A 22,117-nucleotide genomic window follows, 5' to 3' on the forward strand; every position below is an offset into this window, starting at 1 on the left:
CCTTTTTATAGAGAAAAAGAGCAAACCAGATTAAGTCTTTAGACTGTGAAACCTGGATGCATGTAAAACTGATCTGGTTGCAGTTTTTATTAGAAATCAAATGTGTTTTTTATCCTAAAATGTCATGCGTCTATCTGCTGTACTGATGAAGTTCTGAGGCTCAGAAATGATGAAAAAAGTCCATTAAAATGTGTGAAATGTGGATCCTCCTCTATGGACTTCAAGGGCCTGCAAGTCTGAAAATACTCACAGTATGAAGATAAAACTCTGCTTCATTAAACAAAGTTACTGTAGATAAAGAATCAGCTGATTGTGAGGAGGTTGGGGGAGAACCTTTTGCAGATTTGGTTGATTTTAAAGGGATGCTGGGTTTATTTGCAGCTGTTCAGTCAGACATGGTGTTTGTGAACATACCCTCTGAGTTCTCCGTCTGTGGTGTGTTTCCTTCTGACAGGTTGAAAGTGCCATTGTCTGTCCACGTCATGTCCGACACCTCTGTGTCCGATACTGACATTTCTTTACACACTGCAGAGTCGAGCTGCAGGAAGGAAACACATAGAGATGAGAGCTGCAATGATTATTCAAATATTAATTTAGCTGGCAAATTTTAAATAAATCGACACCTGCTTCGGTAATCAATTAATCGGTTTCGGTACTTTTGCAAAAAAAACAGTCTAATTTCTCTTATTGCAGCTTCTTAAATGGGAATATTTTTTGGTTTCTTTTTCCTCCTCTGTGACAGTAAACTTATTATCTTTCCTTTATCCCCTGTAGCAGAACAATAATGTGGTGTAATCAGACCGTTCTACACAGCTCTGTTTCAGACTGGTCTGACTAAGTCAGACTAATTCTGGCCTGATGTGATAGTCCATTTAAGTGTTTGTCATCAAGGAAGTGCTTCATGGCTGATTATTTAAAAAAACAAAATGAGAAGAAAGAAGTCCGACTCAGATACCCCTGATGATGAAATCACAGGTTGTAGGAAGACACCAACTGAACTGGTGAAGAAGAAACTGTACTACATTCAATCACAACAGTTAATGCAGCGCGAGGGCTGAAAAATGAAACCATTAATAATCACAAACATGACTTTGGGGGTCTTACAAATAAATACTCGATTGTGGTTTCACATTTAACATGAGCTCAACTCATAGAAAACTCTCAAACTAACTGTGCTGCAGCCGCCTGACTAGTATTTACTGCAGCCTGCATGTGAAACGTTCAGGGAATATCAGTAAATTAAGTAGAAACGTTAGTGTGGAGTCTTGTAATACTTAACTGGTGAAAAGAGCAAGTCCAAGTCATGTCACAAGTCATTCTCAAACACAAGGCAGATGCATCTTTCCGATCCATAAATGCTGACCACTTAGTTTGTAAATGTGTATGGTTTTTATTGTTGCAGGATTTTGTCAGAGCTTTATACTTTCCCAGAATTAGTTCACTTAGCTGTGATCGAACTCTGACTCATCCATCTGCATTACATCCACTTTAGAAAATGATGACTCAAACTTATGTGCATGTGAATTTCATTAGCTACCACTGGAGCCTGTCAGTCACCAGAGGCTTGATTAGAGTGAGATGAAGACGATTAGCCTACCTTGGGAAACATGGATGAAAGGTCCGACTCGATGCCTTCTTTCTCAGTCTGAGCCTGCAGGAGTCTCTTCTCTGGAAGGAAGAAAACATGGAGGAGACTCAGTTTATTTCCTTTTTTCTCTGTGTTGGATTAAAGCGTAAAAAAAGAAGCTGTATGTTTATCCATAAACTCACTGAAGTTTTCCTAAAAAAATGGATATAAATAAAAAAAATAGACAGGACTTAGCAGATCCATCGACATGGTTCATAAAAGGACATCTTTAAAATGTTTTCTACTGTAAATACTGCATGGTTACACCCAACATGTGCTTCAGTGGGTTTTGTGTTCAAAACAATGCAGCATGTTACAACTTGCAAACAACCGACCTTATTGAGACCAGACATGGAGGCTTATTCAGCCTTTTTGCACCAACAATGCAGAAGAAGTTAAAACATTGAACATAACACACTGACATATTGGTCTAGTACAGTATTGTGCATATATATGTTGTATACTGAATAATATTTACTGTGGTTGTCTTTGATTTTCTGGAAAAACTCGCCAATGCCAAAGTCCAGCTTCTGCAGAACTGGCTCCAGCCACAAACTGACCTCATGAGATGAAATCAGAGGCCACAGGAAGACGCCCAGCACTTCACACAGACAGCAACACAGAGAATGAGCACTGGTTTCCAGTAAATCCATTAACACAGCAGACACACTACAAGTCATGACTCCATGACTATAATGTTCTTCCAGTTATTAAAATGTCATTTTAATGTGCAGAACTTTTTTAGACTCACCGAGGACATATGAGATAACAATCCCTGGAATGTAGCGTCCTATGACGGCAAAGAAAGTGCACAAACTGCAAACCAGCAGGCAGAACTAGACCAGAAAAGAAGGATTTTCTACCATCAGTTACAGAATAAAGTAGGGCTGCATGACTTGGGAAAAAGAAAACATTGTGATATTAACTTTTTCTGCAACATTAAAAATACAGCAAGTTTTACCACTTGATGATTTAAAAACTCTATTTGGAAAAAATGAATCATCTGCAGTGATTGGGGTGGTTTTGTTGAGAACTACAGAGAAATTCAAAATAACTATTAAAAAGCTGAAAAAAGGCATTTGGACTTTTTCTCACAGACAGTCTCTGTTTGTGGTCAACATCATCCTTTCTGTCGCAGAAATATTTCCATACTTTTTGCTACCAAATGTTCCTTTTCACTGTTTCTCTCCTGTTTCTCGCTCATGTTGCTGCGCACATGCAAAACGTGCAACAAACTCTCTGTCTTTCAAGTAAAGTTTTAAAAACTTGGTGTATCCGAGAACCCAAGAAGACAACAAATTATGTTTTATGAGATTTGTCATGTACATTAGTCGTGGTAAATAAGAACTATGTGAGTTATTGTTTTCGGTTTCAGATTTTTGTATCAAGCAGCAAAAGAAAAACTTGTTGCATGATGTGCTTGAGTTAGTTTTCATTTCACATCGCAGAGTCGATGCCAAAACAATAAATTGTGCAGCCGTAGTATAGAATAAGTGCGACTTTTTGGGGTTTTTTGGAAAACACACACATTTGTTTTCTTGCTTTGACATATCTGTTACTGTTCAAGCTAAGTGCCTCCTGGATGCAGTTGAATGGCAGACTGACAGTTACTACATTATCTTATAACTGATCTCGATTGTCAAATGACACAAACATGTACTTTAAGTGTCCGTTACTTATGTAGCATATTTAAATCAACAGAAATAAAAATAACATTATAGACAATATAGCAAATAAACTACTTTAGGACTACTGTTACTTCCAGTAAAACGCTTATTTTGACTGTATTTTCCTGCTTATAAGCTACTAAACTGCTGAACTCCAGGTAGCTTCTGTGCATATTTTGCTCCTGTCACATTTTTCCTCACTGTGGACTCACTTTTTTGCAATAAAATCCTATGTAAATAACACAACCATCCAAAAACAGAGGGCTGTACATAGTATAAATGTCTATTTTTGTTTCCATACTTTTCTCCCCTGTTTGTCTAAACATAGCCTGAAGTTCATCTCAGGTCAGACAAAATGAATCCCTGAATTTCTGTCACTAGACTGCTGATCGTAGCTGAATCTCTAATGGCTTCATGATTACGATGAGGAACGCAGAATGTATTGTTATTTACAGTATCTGGTTCAGGTATTAGCTTTTTTGTGGTGATTTTTTTTTAAAGTTAGACATGTAGAATGAAGTGATTTTGATAAAATGGTTAATTCTCCCAACACAACTGTGCTTCCATAGTTGAAAGATCATAAAAAAGTTGAAAATCTGACAATTCTTTAATTTTTAACTTTAACGTCTTTTAAACAATGTTCTGCCTCTGACAAATGTTCAAAATTTTGCCTTTCAAACCCCTCAGTGTGATTTGTGAGTTCAGAGGGTTAGAAAGACATGGCAGTACTTCATGAACCTGCTCCACCATGTTAAGTCCCATCAAGAGGTGAAACCAGGCACAAATACTTCCAGAAAACCTTAAAAAACAAACATGCGCCTAACTCGGATTTGTCTGGAGTCGCTGCTTCACCTTGCCGGGATTTTGCTGTTTGAAAGCCGACGTCTCCTGAAGGAAGAGTTTGAGGGAGTCGCTGAGCTGAAGTCCAGCCCCAGAGCGGCCATCTGCTCCTGAATCAATGATCTCCCAACTACAGAGACACCAAAACAGAAGCAAAGTTAGTCAGATTTAAGAACAGTCATCCTGAGAGCGTATGCTGCCAACAAACATCTTGAAAATGGAAGCAGTTAGATGGATGGTTGACCTATGAAAATGCAACTTTAACGACTGATATTGCGATTAAATTTGTGTAATAGGAGGTGAAAGAAGGACAATGTTAATCTGTAAAACCACTGATGCAACCGTTTAAACCCTGATTCAGACAAGGTACGTCATTTCCGATCCTGATTTTAATTGAACTCTGATAAACTGTTCAGCCCTGTGTGCTACTATCACCTCTATGCTGATGACATTCAGCTTTATCTGCCAAGCTCAGATAACCAGTATATTTTAAAACCAATTATCAACTAACTTAACACCAAAAGCATGTATTGAGTTTGTAAAATTCAGTTACACTTTCCCACACTTTGATTCGATTCTTGTCTGAATCACAACCAACGTGACTTCACTTTTTTTGCTGGAGAAAATTCAGTAATTTTGTCCTGTGAGCTCCACGAGACCTCAGAAAATTTATGTAGTTAACGGCAAGAGACAAATAATATTTTGATCCTGTTGGAATTGTACCATAAATTACACATAAAATTATTTTGCAATCAAAAAAACCTACAGTCTAAAGACAGTAAAGTATGATTTCAGTTGTTAACCTGCTTGTTTTAGGAGTCATCGTAGTATACTATTTTGCAGCACCAGTTTTTGAAGATATTTATTATGTGTTTATCTTCGTGGATTCCCGCCAACTTCTTACACAGTGTTAATACTTTTATCAGCGAGTACAGTTGGCATACAAATTCAGGGCATTGGTGATAGATTGTGGCCGGCTGGTCTGCACCAAAATGTCCTGTCAACACCTGGGAATGAAAAATTAAGCCAACATCGGAATGGGACTCAGTATTAGATATTAAATATTAGGTCACTCGAATTGAATTTGGGGAAAAAAAATAAAAAATTTGACTGGGACATCCCTAATTTAAACTCTGTAATTAAAAGCTGCTTTCAGTGACTGGTGGTCTCATCTGAGCTCCACCTCTTTGCTGACTTTTGGATTATCCAGAAGCTAGAAAAGATCCAGGTGCTGCCAAGATAAAGACAAAATAAAATACTCTGCAGGAAACTTGTGGGTGACGTCTTGGAGGGTTCAAGCATCTTTATATGCTGTCAGCTCCAAACACAATGGGTTGGTTTTCTCTCCCTGTCCAGCAGTGAGTACTGCTCTCTGAATTCTGGATGACAGTCAAATATGGAGAATGTAGATTATCTCCAAAATGAAGTTCAAAATAAAGTCTCTCCTCTCACTCTATAATCTGGAAGAACTATAGTGCACTGCAAGAGTCTGAGAACATCTGCCGTGAAAACTGAACCTTTATGCAGCACTTTGTTCAACCTGCTGTAGAAATGAGGAGACTTGACTCGCCGTACATACTGATGGTCACCTTGTAATCGCTGACACAATATAACAGTGCATTAAAAATAGGATCAACATCTGACTTGCATTGTTTATTTGTACTTGGTTCATTGAGGGTCACTGACAAAATTCAGTGCGAGTAAAAAAGTCGGTCCAATGCAAAATGTCATCGTCTAAAATAAGAAGCCTGCAATCACACTGGCCAGATGACTGAGCGGACAGGTGCGAGATGGGAATAGGGATGTGAAAGTGTTTTCCATGCTGCAGCACTGCTGGGAATTCTGGGCCACCTGGTGAGGTATGAAACTTTCCCCTCCAGCGAGGGGGGTTCCCAAACATCATCTCCCATTTAAGCTTCAAATAAAACAGCTATGACAGGCTCATGTGTAGCTCATGTGCGATAAATAGATAAGAGCAGAGGCAGCCAAAGTCATGCTTCCTCTCTGAGACACTTTCTGTTCCACTACATGCTGGTTCCTTCATCAGGCCTTTTTGTGAAGCTGAAACATTGCAGGTGATGAAATAATACCTGCTGCTGTACTAAGCATTGATGGGTTGGTTTTCATTAACCCTAAAGTGTGCGTGCAGACCCATAAAACAAAACTTAAAGTAATGCAAATAGCCAAAGTCTCCAAAGACACCAACAGTGGTGAAAGAAGTACCAACATAGCAACATGAAAATACTCCACTACTGCTTCGAAAACCCTACTTACTTAGTAAAAACTTAAGCAACGAAAATGTTAATCATTAATGTAAAGGTCCTAGTTTGGTTCTTCTGACTGATATTCTATTATATGTACCATTATGACATTATTAATATTGAAGCATCCATGTGTCAGCATGGCCATTTCATATAAATCAAGCAATGTGGAAAAAATATCCTTTGACCTCCTCACAACCAGCTGATTCTTTATCTACAATAACTTTAGTTTATTTAATATAGCAGAGTTTTACCTTCATACTACAAATATTTCCAGTGTTACAGGCTCTTGAAGTCCATAGAGGAGGGTCCACATTTATCACTTTTTAATGGACTTTCTCCATCATTTCTGAGCCTCAGAACTTCATCAGTACAGCAGATAGACACATGACATTTTAGGAGGAAAAACACATTTGAGTTCTGGTAAAAAAAAAACTGCAACCAGATCAGTTTTACATCCATCCAGGTGTCACAGTCTGAACACTAAATCTGGTTTTGGTTCCCTTGTTCTATAACCAACTTTGAGTATCAATATTATGGGATGTATCATAGTTTGAAGAATAAAATCGCAGCAGTTTAATGGCATAAGTGTCATAGAAACAATCATTCGTACCCTGGATGTGTTTCTGTTTTCTGATAATTCGCCAGAAAACACTTTAAAAAGTGCATTCCAGTGCAGATGGGTTTCACACAACATTCACCTTTTTCTCAGAGTCTTACTAGCAGAAGGTTAAACTAAACATGTTTCACTGGTAAGACACAAACTGCAAGAATCGATCTCGGATATGTGAGCAAAGCAAACGTAAAAGCCCCTTTTGTTTATTTCCTTATTTCTTTTGACAAGAATTATAAAACAGCCCCTCGCTAATTTGTTACTGCACTCACACATAACACCTTTAAAATTTAATTTAGAATCAGCATCCATCCAAATTTACTCTGAATTGGATCAAGCAGCCACATTTGTGACTAATTAAAGCAGCCAAACTCTTTCTCTTGAACCCTGTTGCCTTTGCTGCCCCCAGCAACACCAACCAAACCTCCCTTCCCCTGTAATCATGTACCAGCCGGGCTGAAAGAACGAGCACGAGAGGCCGCGAGCAGCTCCAGTATCTCATGTACACCCACCTGACCCAAACACATGACCCTCCTGACGAAAGGTCAAGTCGCTGCTCCACTTCCAGCCACATGCCCCAGTAGGAGGCTGGTTTCCAGAGAACATGATGGGCTGAACATGTGACAGCGATACTGTGAAGCAATAATAGCAGTAAGGATGTAGAAACATTTATCTGTTCCACGAAAGACACACGTCTCCCTGGAAAGAGATAAAACTCTTGGATGATGCAAACTTTAATTGAATTCATATTCTAGAGTTTGCTGATCAGTAATTTCCTTTTGGTAAATGCAGCTTATGGGCAATTACTACAATAAGGGGTTACTGTGCGATAGTGTGCAAAAAACTACTTCTCTTTTCAATAACACAGACATAACTCCATTACTATTTACTACACTGTACACGTACATTTTTAGTTTTCTTAGAGCAATGCACATTTCACATTTTATGCGTATGCAACTTCAACATAAGCAACTTCCCCTCAGGGATCAATAAAGCATTTCTGATTCTGATTCTGATGGGGGAAAGTTTGGACATGTTCAGAACCAGAAATTAGTAAATCTAATTTAAATATACTTTCTCCTTTTTGCAGTCATGCATTGTGTCAACTTCTAACTTTCTAGCATGTTTGAAGGCACAATTTATCAGAGCAAGAAACCCTAAAAACAAAAACAAGCATTTGATTTCTAACTTTCATTTCGGCGTGTCGTCTATTGGAAAACTTAACCGAATCAATGCTTAAAATCATATTATTTCATCAAAATCGCATTTTTCTTCATGTGCCATCTAAAAAAAATTGCCAACGTTAAATCATTTGTATTAACAAAATTCTGAAAAAAACACAAAAAAATCTGCTTTCTGCACAATCTTGAAGCTGTTAGTGACTCACCTGTGACAGATAGACGATAAAAATTTAAGGATTTTTTGACTGAACTGCAGGCAGTGTTTACACAGAGCAGAGAGGAGACAAGCATGGAAACTAATTTAAAATGTAAATAGGTAAATATCTATAGTATGTGGAGCCTCCATGTTTTTCCAGTGTTGTTAACGCTGGTGGAGAAAAATGTTGGACATGTTAAATTCCAGCATTTGAATTTTTTGTAAAATACAAAAGCTAAGAAATACAACTTCAGTATTTTCTTTTTTTCCCCCTTCATTTGTGTCATTCTAACTGTGTCCAACTGACAGAAGACATTTCTGAGGTCTCTCTCCTTGTTCATGGTTGTTCTGTTTCTATGAATGAGCAGGACTTTATGTTGCAGTGAAAAACGAGCCACGGGGAGTTTCTCAGTTACAGTAAGGAGGGCAATATTTTTAGTTTTTTAAAGAATCTGATTAGAGCAAAGAGATGAGATATGTATTAAAAGAAAAAAGAAAAAAAAAGGATTTTTAGCTTCGATAAGTCTCCCACTGGGATAGCAGACGAGCAGTTTGATCACAGGGATTGTTGTGATAAACTTTATAATTTTGACATTTTTTAAAATAAAGACAACATGTATCATGAATCCTTTGTGGTTCAGAGGGTTAATTTGCATAGTTAGGTTTGGTTTTTTTAAGTTGAATTATCATATAAAACAATGTGATTTACTGTGAAAGCGTTGAACTAAAAACTAAAGCCAATGATGGTACTTTTTTATTATTTTAACTCTACTGTATGTAAGATGGGCTGATGCTAACTTCTTAACAGCGTCTGTCTGCAGAGATGCCCCAGTGAATCCCAGCTCACTAGTTTATGGTTTGAAGTTTAATCCAGAAGCATTTGCGCAATTTCAAGTGAAGTAACAGTCATCATAACATGCATGGGCTGCAATCCTGACATTTTTCATCCTTCCTGTCACATGCTGTCTGTGCTGCACAAACACATTTTGGATACTGAGAACAGAATATATCACGTTTCGTTACTCTCTCGGACCATCGTGTCATCAGGCAGTCAAGACGTTTGTTTCGCGTCGTCGTGTGCAGACTTACGTCAACACTCGACAGAAACACATTTCAACAGAGAACTTGACAACAAGTCAGAGGAGTGGAGGCGGGGAAAGAGCAGCTGTCGAGCAGATATCACTTTTTACCCAATCAGTAATCTCTGAGACAACACAGTCTGAGCCTCTAACAAGCCTGCTGACGGTGCTTTAAAAATAGCGCCAGACGAACAATGTGAGGAATGGCGGCAAAAACATCCCGACTCTTCACTTGTGATTAGGAAGGAGGCGGCCGTAACCATGTTTACCCACCTGTTAGTGAGGCTATTTACCACAGAAACACAGCTAATACCCGTCTATGTTCTGCACAGACAGCAGGCCGACATTAACCGAGCGAGAGAGCAGAATCCCAGCTAGTAAAGTAAAACCTTCACAACAGGCCAGTCTGCAAGAGTCAAGACCAAAAGCCAAAAGCTGCAAGTAACATGAGACGCCAGTGTGATGGACGGACGCAGCAAGTACGTCTGCTCTGCTTTCGAGATTTAAAAAAAAAAGAGAGAGATTTTCCGGAGTAAACTTTCCACATCATGAGTTTAGTTTATATATAATAAAAACAGTAAAACACAGATTTCCCAATCAAAGCACAATCAAAAGACTGAAGTCTCCTGCATGGCAGCTTCACAAGCTTAAAGGCTCAGTTCATCCAAATCCCCAGAATGAAGGAAAACACATTTTCTTATTTTCTGATTTTCTTTTTAGGACTATTTACAACACTTTCTATTCACCACCACTGCTGTGAGGCACATCACTCTCAAAGCCACATTATCTAAAAGCTATAACAGAACATACACTGTAAAATATAATAACATTGATAAAGGAACACAGTAAGGTTTTGTCAGCTGAAAAAACGACTGGAAATTAGTGGAAAATCTGAAATAATGATTATTTAATACATTTTGTAGCCTTGATTTCACATAAGATTATGTTTACTTTTTTTTACTTTTAATGTTTAATAAAGGATAGCAATTTATAAAAACACATAAAATGTATTCATAATGCATACAAAAATGGCATATATAATAATAAACTGTATTTTGACAGCCTATTAATTCTTCTAGATATTAAACTCTGATGAAACTACATTAATTTATCATTTTATCTGTGAAGACTGAATTTACCTGTTTCTCCTTTTGTGTCATAAAATTTCACATTTTGATAAAAAAAAAAAGAAATTTTATGTTTGTCTCATTTACACACTTTTAATATTAAAAGGTATTAAGAAATTGTTAAGATAATGATCCTTATAAACATATTTACAGACTTTTCGTATTGACATGTAAATTCAGTTTATATTTGTGCTTTTTAAAAAATACTTTTATATATTTAAAAATTCAGGAAAATTTAAGGAAAATATATATTTTTTTGTCAAATTACAGATTTTTAATTTATTTATTTTTTACAATGTATTAAATCAAAATTGTAAAAAGGTTTTGAGATCTGAATAAGCTTTTCCTCTCCAGGACGCTCAGTCGTACCTCAGTCCTGCCCCACGATCTTCAGGAGACATCTCCAAACCTTCAGGTACCTTCACAAGACAAGTGAATCAAGGTGATGCTATTTGCAGGTGGAAAGCAGGAGACGGGTAGAATTTGTCTTTAACGGCAGCAGGAACAACCCAAGTCGAGCCAAACAGGTTATACGTGACGCACTGACCGAGAGCAGCTTGTGTTTATCCTGAATGGAGGCTCGGTTGGAGTATTTCAAGCGGCCTTGTCTAAAAATAACCGGGTCACACTACATTCCAGCCCCAGCCATCAGGAGTACAGAGGGACGGTTCTGTTTCTGTCTCCCCCCAACAACAACACCAAACACACCTCCTCATGTGTCGGTGACATGAACAGACCACCGAGGAACATGTGTGTCTCGTATTCACACCGACACGGTGCTGTTTGCGTGTTGATCGAAACGAGGATACCAGATCCAAAGTGCTGCCTCACTTAGCTTAGCATAAAGACGTGTGCCTCTACATCATTCCTTCAGTCTGAACAAAAACTGATCTAACGGGCAGTGGAGGCTGAAAATGAAGCAACTTAGCAGAAGCTTTAGCATCAAGTCGTAGCGATCGTCTCATCCAACACTTAGCAGGATGCAAACAGAAGTGTTTGGTTCATGACATTAAAAATCTATCTGCCCACCCGACCTCCTCAAAATCAGCTGATTCTTTATCCACAGTAACTTTAGGATATTTAATAAAGTAAGGGTTTACCTTCATACTATGAAAATTTTCTGAGTTACAGACCCTTGAAGTACAAAGAAGAGGGTCCACATTTATCACTTTTTAATGGACTTTTTCCATCATTTCTGAGTGTCAGAACTTCATCATAGAAACAATCATTGGTACCCTGGATGTGTTTCTGTTTTCTTATAATCCACTGAAGTTAAGTAAGTAAACTTTCAAGGCTCATATCAGCACATAATCCCTGGTAAGAAGAGTTTGTCTTACCTTGGAATTGAAGTGTTCAGTATCTCCAGAGATATAACTCCCACAATCATTACTTTGGACACAGAACATTTTTTCAGAACATGAAATTGATTGAATTGATCCAACTGAGGCCACATTTTTAGGGTGTTACATTGTGTCCCCAGAAAGTTCCTGTAGGTGTATATATATGGATAGATCCATGTTTCCAACTAAAAATACAGTCTTTGGTCAACATCTGATCAACTTTTGAGGCTCTAACATCAGAAGAATTTGATGTGAGGAAAATATAGATGCTAATACCACCCACTTTTTTCCCATTTTCAAGGCACAAGAATTAAAAATGTCTCTACTGTATGATCAGTTAAAATATTTTTTGATCTATTATTATCTACTATTTTGTCTGTGTCCTCAGCAAATTTCATGGCAGTGGGAGTTTTATTTGTAGAGATATTGAACATTTAATGACTTTTTCAGTCTCATTTCTCAGTCAATTCTCAGGTAAGATGTTTTTTGAAGGTAAAAATATAAAAACTCTCAAACAAATGTATGAAATTCTCAAGATTCATCCAAATATATTTTACAGAACTTAGTTTTGGGTCCCAAATAACAAACAAGGAAACTCTGAACAACATCTGAGAAGGAGAGAGGAACATATTTTGTGAACAAAAACTTGACTCTGAAATACTCCACTGATCTCTCTATGTGTAAAAACTGTAGAATTAAAATTTTATATAACTAAAGAGCAGATATTATGCATTTTCATGGGTTTAGAATTTCATTTTCGTCATTCTGTACATTACAACAGAATCAGTAACAGAGACACTGTTTAGCTCATTCTGTATTTGAGGGCTAAACTAGTCGCTTGACTAATTATGTACATGTGTTACTCGGTGACGTAGATAAATAACAGAAGAAAAATCCAGACTTTAAACAAGGAGTTTAGGTAAAACAACAGAGTTTTCTGTAGAAGAGAATAACTCACTCTGGTGTGAACTTTAAAAGTTTGCAGAACTTTCGCAGGCACAAAAAAGCAGAAATATACCACACCAAGGGAAAAGGAAGAATCCAATTTGAATAATTTGTCAGTGAATAAACAATAACGAGCTGTATGGCTTAACTTGATAGGGCAAAAATAAGATATGGTCACTTTGTCAGTGGTTGTAAAGTGATGACTGAGTCGCATGTGTGGAAATCCTCCAAATCATCCATCAGTCATCACTGATTCTGATGTTATTTGTTGTCCAGCGTTACCAATAACTACTTTAGTGATGCTCACCTCAACAGGCAGTTTCACATGATGTATGATAAAGTTTGTTATGATAATAAGCCTGAAAACTCTGAAAATGTGAAACCAACTGAATATTATAACGTATTTCAAGATACATTTTTAATATCTATTGTCTTAAAAAAGCACCACCTGGTCGATCAGATTGAAGCAAATGCGAATATCTGGACATTAGTCCTTTCACTCTTCATGTGTGACTCCATCACACGACTTTGACTAAACTCATGGCTGTTGTTTTCGTCCAATCAGAGGCGTCGCTCTGAAGCACGCCCCCTGTTTGCCAAGTGATCCGATCAGCTTGACTGCTGCAAGTCTGAATCAGTTCCGGCAGAAACAGCTGAGTCACACACACACACACACACACAAACACATAAACACACACACACAGTAATCATGCGCACACTGCACTCAGGTTTCACAACTCTTAAGACACTTTGTGTTTGTTGTGGGAACAGCACTGAGAGTCTTTCCTCGAAGCCGACAACGCAAAAACACACATCACTCAGACTCTTATGACGTATGTCCACATTCGTACACATCATGAAAAGACACAAACACACATGAGCGACGACACAAGAACATACTGTGTTCGACTGACAGCTTCTTCAGTTAGCGGTTAGTTTTCTTGCACTTGTCAGGTTGGGAAAATGATCACAGTTTTCATGTCACAAAACCCCCTTTTAGACATGAGATACATAGCATTGCTGCGTCATTAATCTGACGCTATGTTATTATTCAGACATAACATTTGTCATTTACTGATGTACAATATTTAATGAACTAAAGATTAAACAACAAACTGTCCAAGTACTACTTGCTTAGTTTATTTATGAATTCCTAAACTATGAAAATTGTGTCCATGTGTGATGATAACCTATCTACTACACTTTAACAGTAAGATAAAAATACCCCTATTACAGTATGCCTATTTCTAGACTTTTATTTCTTGGTAGTTTCACTCTAATTATAATATTCAGTTAAGTTTCTAAAATAACTTTCTTTCTCAGTACAAGGAGTTAATAACACCAAATCTGCAGCTCCTTCTGATTTGTGACATGCTTTCCTCTCTTTTAGCTTTTTTTGGTTTTACAGCACATTTACTGGAATATTTATTATATGACTGATGTGTTTCCAGCTCTGATAAACCATCTTTAAACTACCAACAACAGACAGACACAAGAACAAAGTGGATCACGTAGCAAAAGATATTTTCCTTGGAGGGTGGTGGAGACCAAATATGAGCTAAAAATAGTTTTAATATTGAACTCACCGGCTGTAGATTGCAGGTGTAAGACTGCTTGGCCCCCATTGGTGTGTGAACGAGTGAATGACAAATGCATTGTTAATCCTTTGTAGGACTTAGTTAAGGTTAAAAGGTGCTACATAACCATTGTTGTCTTCCTGCATTACAGATGGTCCCATTTTCAGTTTGAGAATGGAGGCCATTATGAGTCTCCATAATTTGACTTCATATAACTCTGACTTCATAAATATGTGCGATTTGAGGGCTGCCCCCAACTCTGTCCCCCAAAATATCAACATCCAATACAACTGCATTCTCAATTACTTTTTAAGGGGAAACATAGTTCTGCCGTATTGAGTTTGTTTGTGACAATGGATGTTAATAATTGATTGTTAATCAATTCATTGTTGTCTATTTTTTAACTGATTAAAAAAATAACCAAAAGGACAGAAGATGAAGGTCATGCATGTCAAAAATTGTATTGTTGATTAGCTGTACTACCTGGTTTTTCCACCAGGTGGAGCATCTTACTTTAATACTGTAGAGAGCAATGTGGGAGTTTAGCTAGCAACGGGCACCATGACAAAGACTTTGGTATGTCTCACCATACCAAAGTCATAGCCAAGCCTGCATTGATAGTGTCAAATAGCTGCCTTAACCAAGTTTTGCCATAATCAACTTTTGCAACAGGTTTCAAATGCAAACAGTTAAATTAGCTTCATCAGTAAGAGGAATAATGTCCACAGTACATATTGTTATAACAGATATTTGATTCATGATTGATAACACTGCCACCTATTGATAAAGATAAATAATCAGGGTCCGAGCACACCAGTGCAAGGACCCAATTGAAACCATTAGATTTATTATTAGGGTCCGAGCACTACAGTGCGTAGGACCCTATTGTAACCTTTGTGACAATTTTTGCACCAACTTTTGAAATGCGGCTTTGAGGACCTAAACATGCACGAAAACTCACCAAAATTGCCACACACATCAGGACTGGTGAAAATTTTGATATTTTAAGGGAGTTGGACATGTCACTGCCAAAATGGCTCCACAGCGCCACCTTGAAAATTTCAACGGAGTCCCATCGGAAGCACATTTGACCTAGACCTATGTAATTTGGTAGGTGTATGGAGGAGGTCAGTGACAGCCATACCCGAAACCCAACAGGAAGTTATCCATGTTGGATTGTTCGTTTGTCCAACCTGAGCTAACTCACACAGCACTGAAATTTGGGTAGCATGTAGAATACTCCTTGAAGGTAAAATGTTATCAAAATCATCTGCAAAGGTCAAAGGGCGTGGCCACGGTGGCCCTCTGATGTTTGATCCTTCGCTATGAAACAGGAAGTACTGTGTAACTACCCTGTACATAATCCAATCTGCCTCAAACTTCACATATTTGATCAGACTGTTGTCCTGATCACATCCATATGCCCAAATCCATTCACAGTCATAGCGCCACCTATTGGTAACAGGCTGTTTGAGGCATAACACTTACATGTGTCATTGCTCCAAAATTTGTGATATCATTCTAAAAATTGGTCAGCTAAGTCTTCTCACGTTGATGATGCTACAGTGTGAAGCTTTTGCATTTTCAAGCGACAGTGTTGCCATGGCGACGCATAGTTGCTATAACATGGAGAGGATTTTTTTGACAGCTTTAGAATGCTCACAAACTCACCAAAATTGACATGCAAGTCACTATCGGCTCAACGACAGACAATGTGTGCCTGTTTGGTAAAATGGCTCTATAGCGCCCCCTGCAGCAATTTATCCATTAGCCCCCGCAGGACGTTTAACAGACGTTTGCAAAATTTGGTAGGCATATGTAACACATCAGGACGCAAAAAAAGCCTCTTGGACCCATACCGTAAACTCAAAAGGAAGTGCGAGGGCCTGTCCAACGCTGCTTGCAACTTTAATTTAAATTTCCATTCCTATTTGTGATGTATCAAAAATACATTTGTAATCACAATATCTTTTAATTATCTTTATTACTTTGCTGTCGCTCATTTGCAGTCAACCAATTATATATTAGGTGAGATGGGACTGATCATCCTGGAAACCCAGAGAATGAAGGTAAAGATGACGCAAACCCTTGTCTTTCCTAAAATGTCACAGGTGAGAAAATACATTTGTTTCAAAACAACATTACTTTTCTCTCAAAACGTAACTGAGAATGCGTTTAAGCTGTATAAGAACATCATTTTGTGGAAAATTAAGGTCAAACTTAGTGATGCACAATGCAGCTGATCCAGAGCAGTGCTGTCAGTGTCAATGGAGAATAATGATCAAACAAACGATTGAAACAGCTACTATACAGCTTGTAATATGTCACTTTTACACACAGACTGATTCACACACAAACCCTCCAGCTGTCAGTTCACATTTTAGGTCAGCAGCTAATCTCCTGCTCGCATTTGCCTGAGACTCATGTACAATTACCCACAAGACACCTCTGACAGACTACAGCAGGTGGCAACAACACAATCCATCCTGCTGGCCAAATGTCACCAAGACAGAGGGAGTCTCAGAGTAAGACAGGCGGAAATGACACACACTAGAAGTGCTGGATATGCAAATCAGAACAGAAGGAACCTGTAATGAATCAAACTATCACAACAACTGGATAAATGAAAGAGTTTTACAGTGTTTCAAGTGCAGAAGGGCTAAAACACACATCACACAAACCACAACATCCACCATTTAAATCTGAACTTTGGTGCTCAGGGGAAACATTTACTGTCTTTACTTGGTCTTCAGTTACAACATGTATATTTAATACACAGGGTAAACCAGGTTCATCCCCCTTTAAGAACAGCGTCTATTTTCTTTAAAAACACATGTGTTTTGAATATCAATACAATATGTGCAAAAGACACTTAAGCAAACAAATTTAGAGAGGGAGTACATCATAACGGAGTACAACTTTGTTTCTACTGGTGGAAGATGCCCACCTGGGGGGTAATTTTACCTGAGTCAGTTTCATTAATATTGACCTTTTTACTTATGCATGAGATTGACTTCAATTCCAAAATTTGATGTTGCTCTGACAGTAAGTTAGATAACACACAAATTATTTGGGGGGATTTTTTTTTCTGATTTAAATTTAGAACTAATGGGTTGAGAACAAAATTTTTAACTTAAATACAAATTTAAATATCAGCGACACTTAAATATCTTACATTAGCAAAGCATTCAAGCTAACTAGCTAGTGCAACAGCAAGCTAATATAGCATAATGTTATTAATTTAGCTAAAACAGCATAATGTTATTTGTTTTACATACAATGAGCTACTTGGCTAGTTAGCTAGTGCCACAGCAACCTGATGTAGAATAACATTATTAGTTTAATATACAATCAGCTGCTTAACTAGTTAGCTAGTGCAACAGTAACATAATATAGCATAGCATTATTAGTTGAACATATGAACATACACTCAACTAGGTAGCTGGTGCTAATGCAAGGTAATACAGTATAATGTTATTAGTTTAACAAAGAGTCAGCTACTTAGCTACTTAGCTAGTTCCACAGCAAGCTAATACAACATACTGGTAGTTCGGGGAGTATTTTCCCACAAATGTTCTACTTCCACACTTTCATATATTACAGATAAAGTATTTATTATATTTTGTTGAAACTAATGGATCAATATGACTCATAGTGAACAGTACAAAACAGTTCATGTATATTCTTATAGGAAAAAGAGAGGCTGATGAACATAAACCACTTCTTCTAATTTGCTCGGACAAGTAAAATGATTTCAGTGCTGTTTAAAGATTAAAAAGGCCACATTCATCCAAGGAAAGAGCTGAAATGAAAACTGACTGTATCTAGTTGGTGGTCTTTACCCAGGTTTACCCTACTCTTTCAATTAAATGCAAATATTCACCAAAAGAATCCATGACAACTGATAAATCTGCTGATCAAAAGCTTGTAAACAGACATGGAGTTGGGGCCATTTTCCATTTTGTTTTTGCTGATGACAAAAACTTCCAACTGAATATTCTGTGGCTGGAAGAAAACCACCATGAATGGGTTTGTCCTCCTTGAAGATTTTATTCACACCAACAACATTTTTACTTCAGATTTCCTTCAGTCTTTCTTGCTGCTTTTCTTTGTGAGCTTAAAACCCGGCTGAATTGTCCCTGACCCGGACTCACCCGACTGTCGGTTATATAACTCAGATGTGTTGCATCCAGCCTGGCGCCCACAAATCCCTGTCACCTCCGCTGAATCCCACCGATCCTTCAGAGCCGCCGGCGGCATCAAGTAACGGACGACCCCGACGCTCCGACATCAAGCGCACAATCACTTTCAAAATGAGGGCAGGAGTGTAAACCAGCTCACCAATGTGACTCTCAGAACACCACTGGGGCACAAAGCAGACCGGTTCAGCCAAGTGGGTCATAACTCAGCAACATTAGGATGTACACGAGTACTAGACAGTGGAGACCAAAAGTCTGACACCATGAGATAATGGAATTTGTTTTCTTTGTGAATTTTTGCTTTGCTTTACTGACAGTTTGATCTACTTGAAGCTAAGTGCCCCCGTCTTGGGCTTCAGGTCAAAGCTTTGAAATGTTTAAGCTCATTATTCTGCAGGATGAATTTTCTCCACAAAGACACAAACCAAAAGGTGCAGACCCGATGATTTACCAATGAGTAACCAATGATTTACCTGCAGCTAATAAACTGTGACTCTGAAACAGCTCACTTGTCTGAGCCATCCTGTCAGAGATTATTTATAATTAGAAGTAATTAATGAAGTTGTACGTAAATGCAGCAGCTTCTCTCTCAGGTGAATCCTCCTGCTGGCCGATGCTGCAGATATTTAATAAAATCAGGGGAAAATCTCCTAAACAGCTGGAAGTAACAAACTGAACTTCAGAACATTATGTATGGTTTACTTTAACCTTTAAACTGTGTCTTTTGCTTTTTGTGATGTTTTTGGACAAATATTGGTGCTGCAATGAGAAAAACACCTTCATGAAATCAATAAAAAGTTCAAATGAGAGCTTTCATTGTCCATCACACAGACTGATATGAGCCTTGAAAGTTTACCCAGAATGCACTTTTTAAAGTTTTCTCTGGTGAATTATCAGAAACCAGAAACACATCCAGGGTACCAATGATTGCTTCTATGACTCTATGTCACAGACATTAAACTGCTGCAGTTTTACTGTTTGACGCTTTTTAAGACACTCTGATCTGAAACACTTATTCTTCTTTGTACATGTTGTGACTTCTTGTGTTGTAAAGTGTTTCTTAACTCTCAAACGTTCCAATTATTTCTTGTTTTAACATGAAAATCTGACAGATTTCTAATGAGTGCTCAGACTTTTAGACCTCACTGTACACTGATTTAGTTCCTTCTCATTGTAAATGAGCAAGCTCTGTGAACCTGATGTTATAATATTAAGAAGAAAAAGAAGCAGAAACATATTAGAAATCCATCCATCCATCAGCTATACACCGCTTAACCTGTTAAGCCATTTTTCAGGCCTTTGCTCAAAAATTACATAACCATGATAACAAGAGTTTATCTCTGCAACCACAAGGTCTATTTGAATAATTCTTGTGTCATGATAAAAGGAACACTTGTAAGTTTGTTCAGATGTGTCAATATCAGTATATATATTACTGGTTAAGAGCAAATGTAGATGGCACACAGCACAAATGAAAAATTTTCAGGTTCACCTAGATAGAAAAAAAAACACACTTTCAGGATAATTATCTCTTTGGAATGATCCAGCTGCAGCTCTAAACCTCTCCCAGATCATAGCACAATATGTGAACATTCTATCTGCAAAGGTTGACTCTTATAAAGTGAAGCAGAGCAAAATTAGAGAGTTTTTAGTACAGACAGTTCAGGCGAGGTGACATTTTGGCACACTTTGGCACATTTTGGCACACTTGGTGACCATCTGAATTTTCTTATGTACAAACTATATATTTCCCTTGTATATCACTAATGGTGTTCAGAACATCCAAATAAAGCAATTTTTTAGTTTTTTGAAAATTCAACCAGACCACTATATGTGCTATGCGTCCTATGCATAATGCTGATCAAATTGCTGTGAAGCTCCTGTGGTGACGCAAGGCTGTATCTCCGTAATGGATTGGTCGANAATTCAACCAGACCACTATATGTGCTATGCGTCCTATGCACAATGCTGATCAAATTGCTGTGAAGCTCCTGTGGTGACGCAAGGCTGTATCTCCGTAATGGATTGGTCGACTTCAGTAATTGACACCTCCTTCGAATCGTTAGAGCCAATAAATGAGATTGACAGCACTTTTAGCCAATCAGACTCAGCAGAAGGCCATCTTGAAGACTAGCCATTTGTTGTTCACTACTTGGCTCACTTCATTGGCTTCCAGTTGCTGCCCGCATCAAATTCAAAACCCTGACACTTGCTTACAAAACCACAATGAGAACAGCTCCCTCCTACCTGAACTCTCTCATTCAGATCTAGACTCTCTCCCGCCCACTACGCTCTACCAACAAAAACCGCCTGATACAACCACCACAGCAGGGCCCGAGGTCAATAGCTAGACTCTTCTCCTCTGTGGTTCCGTAGTGGTGGAAGGAGTTACCAAACTCTGTTCAATCTGCTGACTCCCTCTCAGTCTTAAAGAAAAGACTAAAGGCCCAGCTCTGAACACCTTTGCTCTTGAATGCCCGAAAACAAACAAACAACAACAAAAATTATCCTATTACCTCCCACACAGCCTGCTATGGCATCAACGCCCTATCACACTTGAATTTGTTCTATGGCACTTATCTAGACTGTTTTCTCCTGACTAGATCCTTGCTTGTGTTGTATCTGCTCTCAGATGTACGTCGCTTTGGATAAAAGCGTCCGCTAAATAAAATTGTAGAAGTGGCTCCCTTCGGCTAACGAAGCCTCCAAAAAAACACGCGGAATGATTTCATTGTGACACAGGAAGTAGTACTAACTGATTCCAGTGTGGATTTACCAATAAAATAAACTTTTCATGGCAAAACAGCTAAGGTAAGAGAAATTTTACAACTATAGTTTGATGTAGCGGTTTCGGTTTTTGCTGTTCTTTGGGTTATTTCTCACTGATGCTGATTTTAGAGAGCTTTGATGGCTATGTTTGGAATCTGCGGACTGAAATCGTTTGAGGGGTTGTTTGTGCGTTTTGCAAAAAGTACCAAAGCACTAGAATTTTGGTAAAGTGGAGACAGGGGAGGGGAAGAGTGCTTGTCCCTCCTGACATCCACCACCATCTCCTTGGTCTTCTTCACATTGATGCAGGTTGTTGTCTCTGCACCACTGCACTACTGCACCAGGTGTTCCACCTCCTCTCTGTATTTGGACTCATCATTGTCCGTGATGTGTCCCACTACTGCTGTGTCGTCTGTGAACTTCACTGTATGACAGCTGGGGTGTCTCGCCGAGCAGCCATACATCAGCAGAGTGAACAGGAGGAGGCTCAGCACACAGCCCTGGGGCGAGCCAGTGCTCAGGGTGATGGAGGTGGAGGAGATGGTGTTGTGGATCCTGACAGTCTGAGGTCGATTAGTCAGGAAGTCCAGGACCCAGTTCCCCAGTGTGGAGCTCAGTCCAAGGGAGGAGAGCTTGTGCACCAGGGTCTGTGGGATGATGGTGTTGAAGGCGGAGGAAAAGTCCAGGAAGAGCAGG

At 38.4% G+C, this 22,117-nt stretch overlaps 1 protein-coding gene across 1 annotated transcript in view; it reads right to left on the minus strand.

Moving 5' to 3' along the window:
- Positions 1 to 414: 414 nt before the first annotated feature.
- The window catches only part of retreg1 (reticulophagy regulator 1), a gene marked incomplete at its 3' end in the record, with an annotated part of 29,706 nt that continues 8,003 nt past the window's right edge, over positions 415 to 22,117 (minus strand). Inside the window, exons 4-8 of the mRNA XM_008302723.1 lie at positions 4,147 to 4,264; positions 2,379 to 2,463; positions 2,106 to 2,228; positions 1,598 to 1,668; positions 415 to 538 (exon numbers count right to left, since the gene is read on the minus strand). Coding sequence (XP_008300945.1) covers positions 415 to 538; positions 1,598 to 1,668; positions 2,106 to 2,228; positions 2,379 to 2,463; positions 4,147 to 4,264 — 521 coding nt within the window. The remainder of the gene's footprint in view (positions 539 to 1,597; positions 1,669 to 2,105; positions 2,229 to 2,378; positions 2,464 to 4,146; positions 4,265 to 22,117) is intronic.

The sequence above is a fragment of the Stegastes partitus genome, unplaced genomic scaffold, assembly GCF_000690725.1.
Source record: "Stegastes partitus isolate 25-593 unplaced genomic scaffold, Stegastes_partitus-1.0.2 Scaffold1862, whole genome shotgun sequence".
In the NCBI taxonomy this organism is placed as follows: domain Eukaryota; kingdom Metazoa; phylum Chordata; class Actinopteri; family Pomacentridae; genus Stegastes; species Stegastes partitus.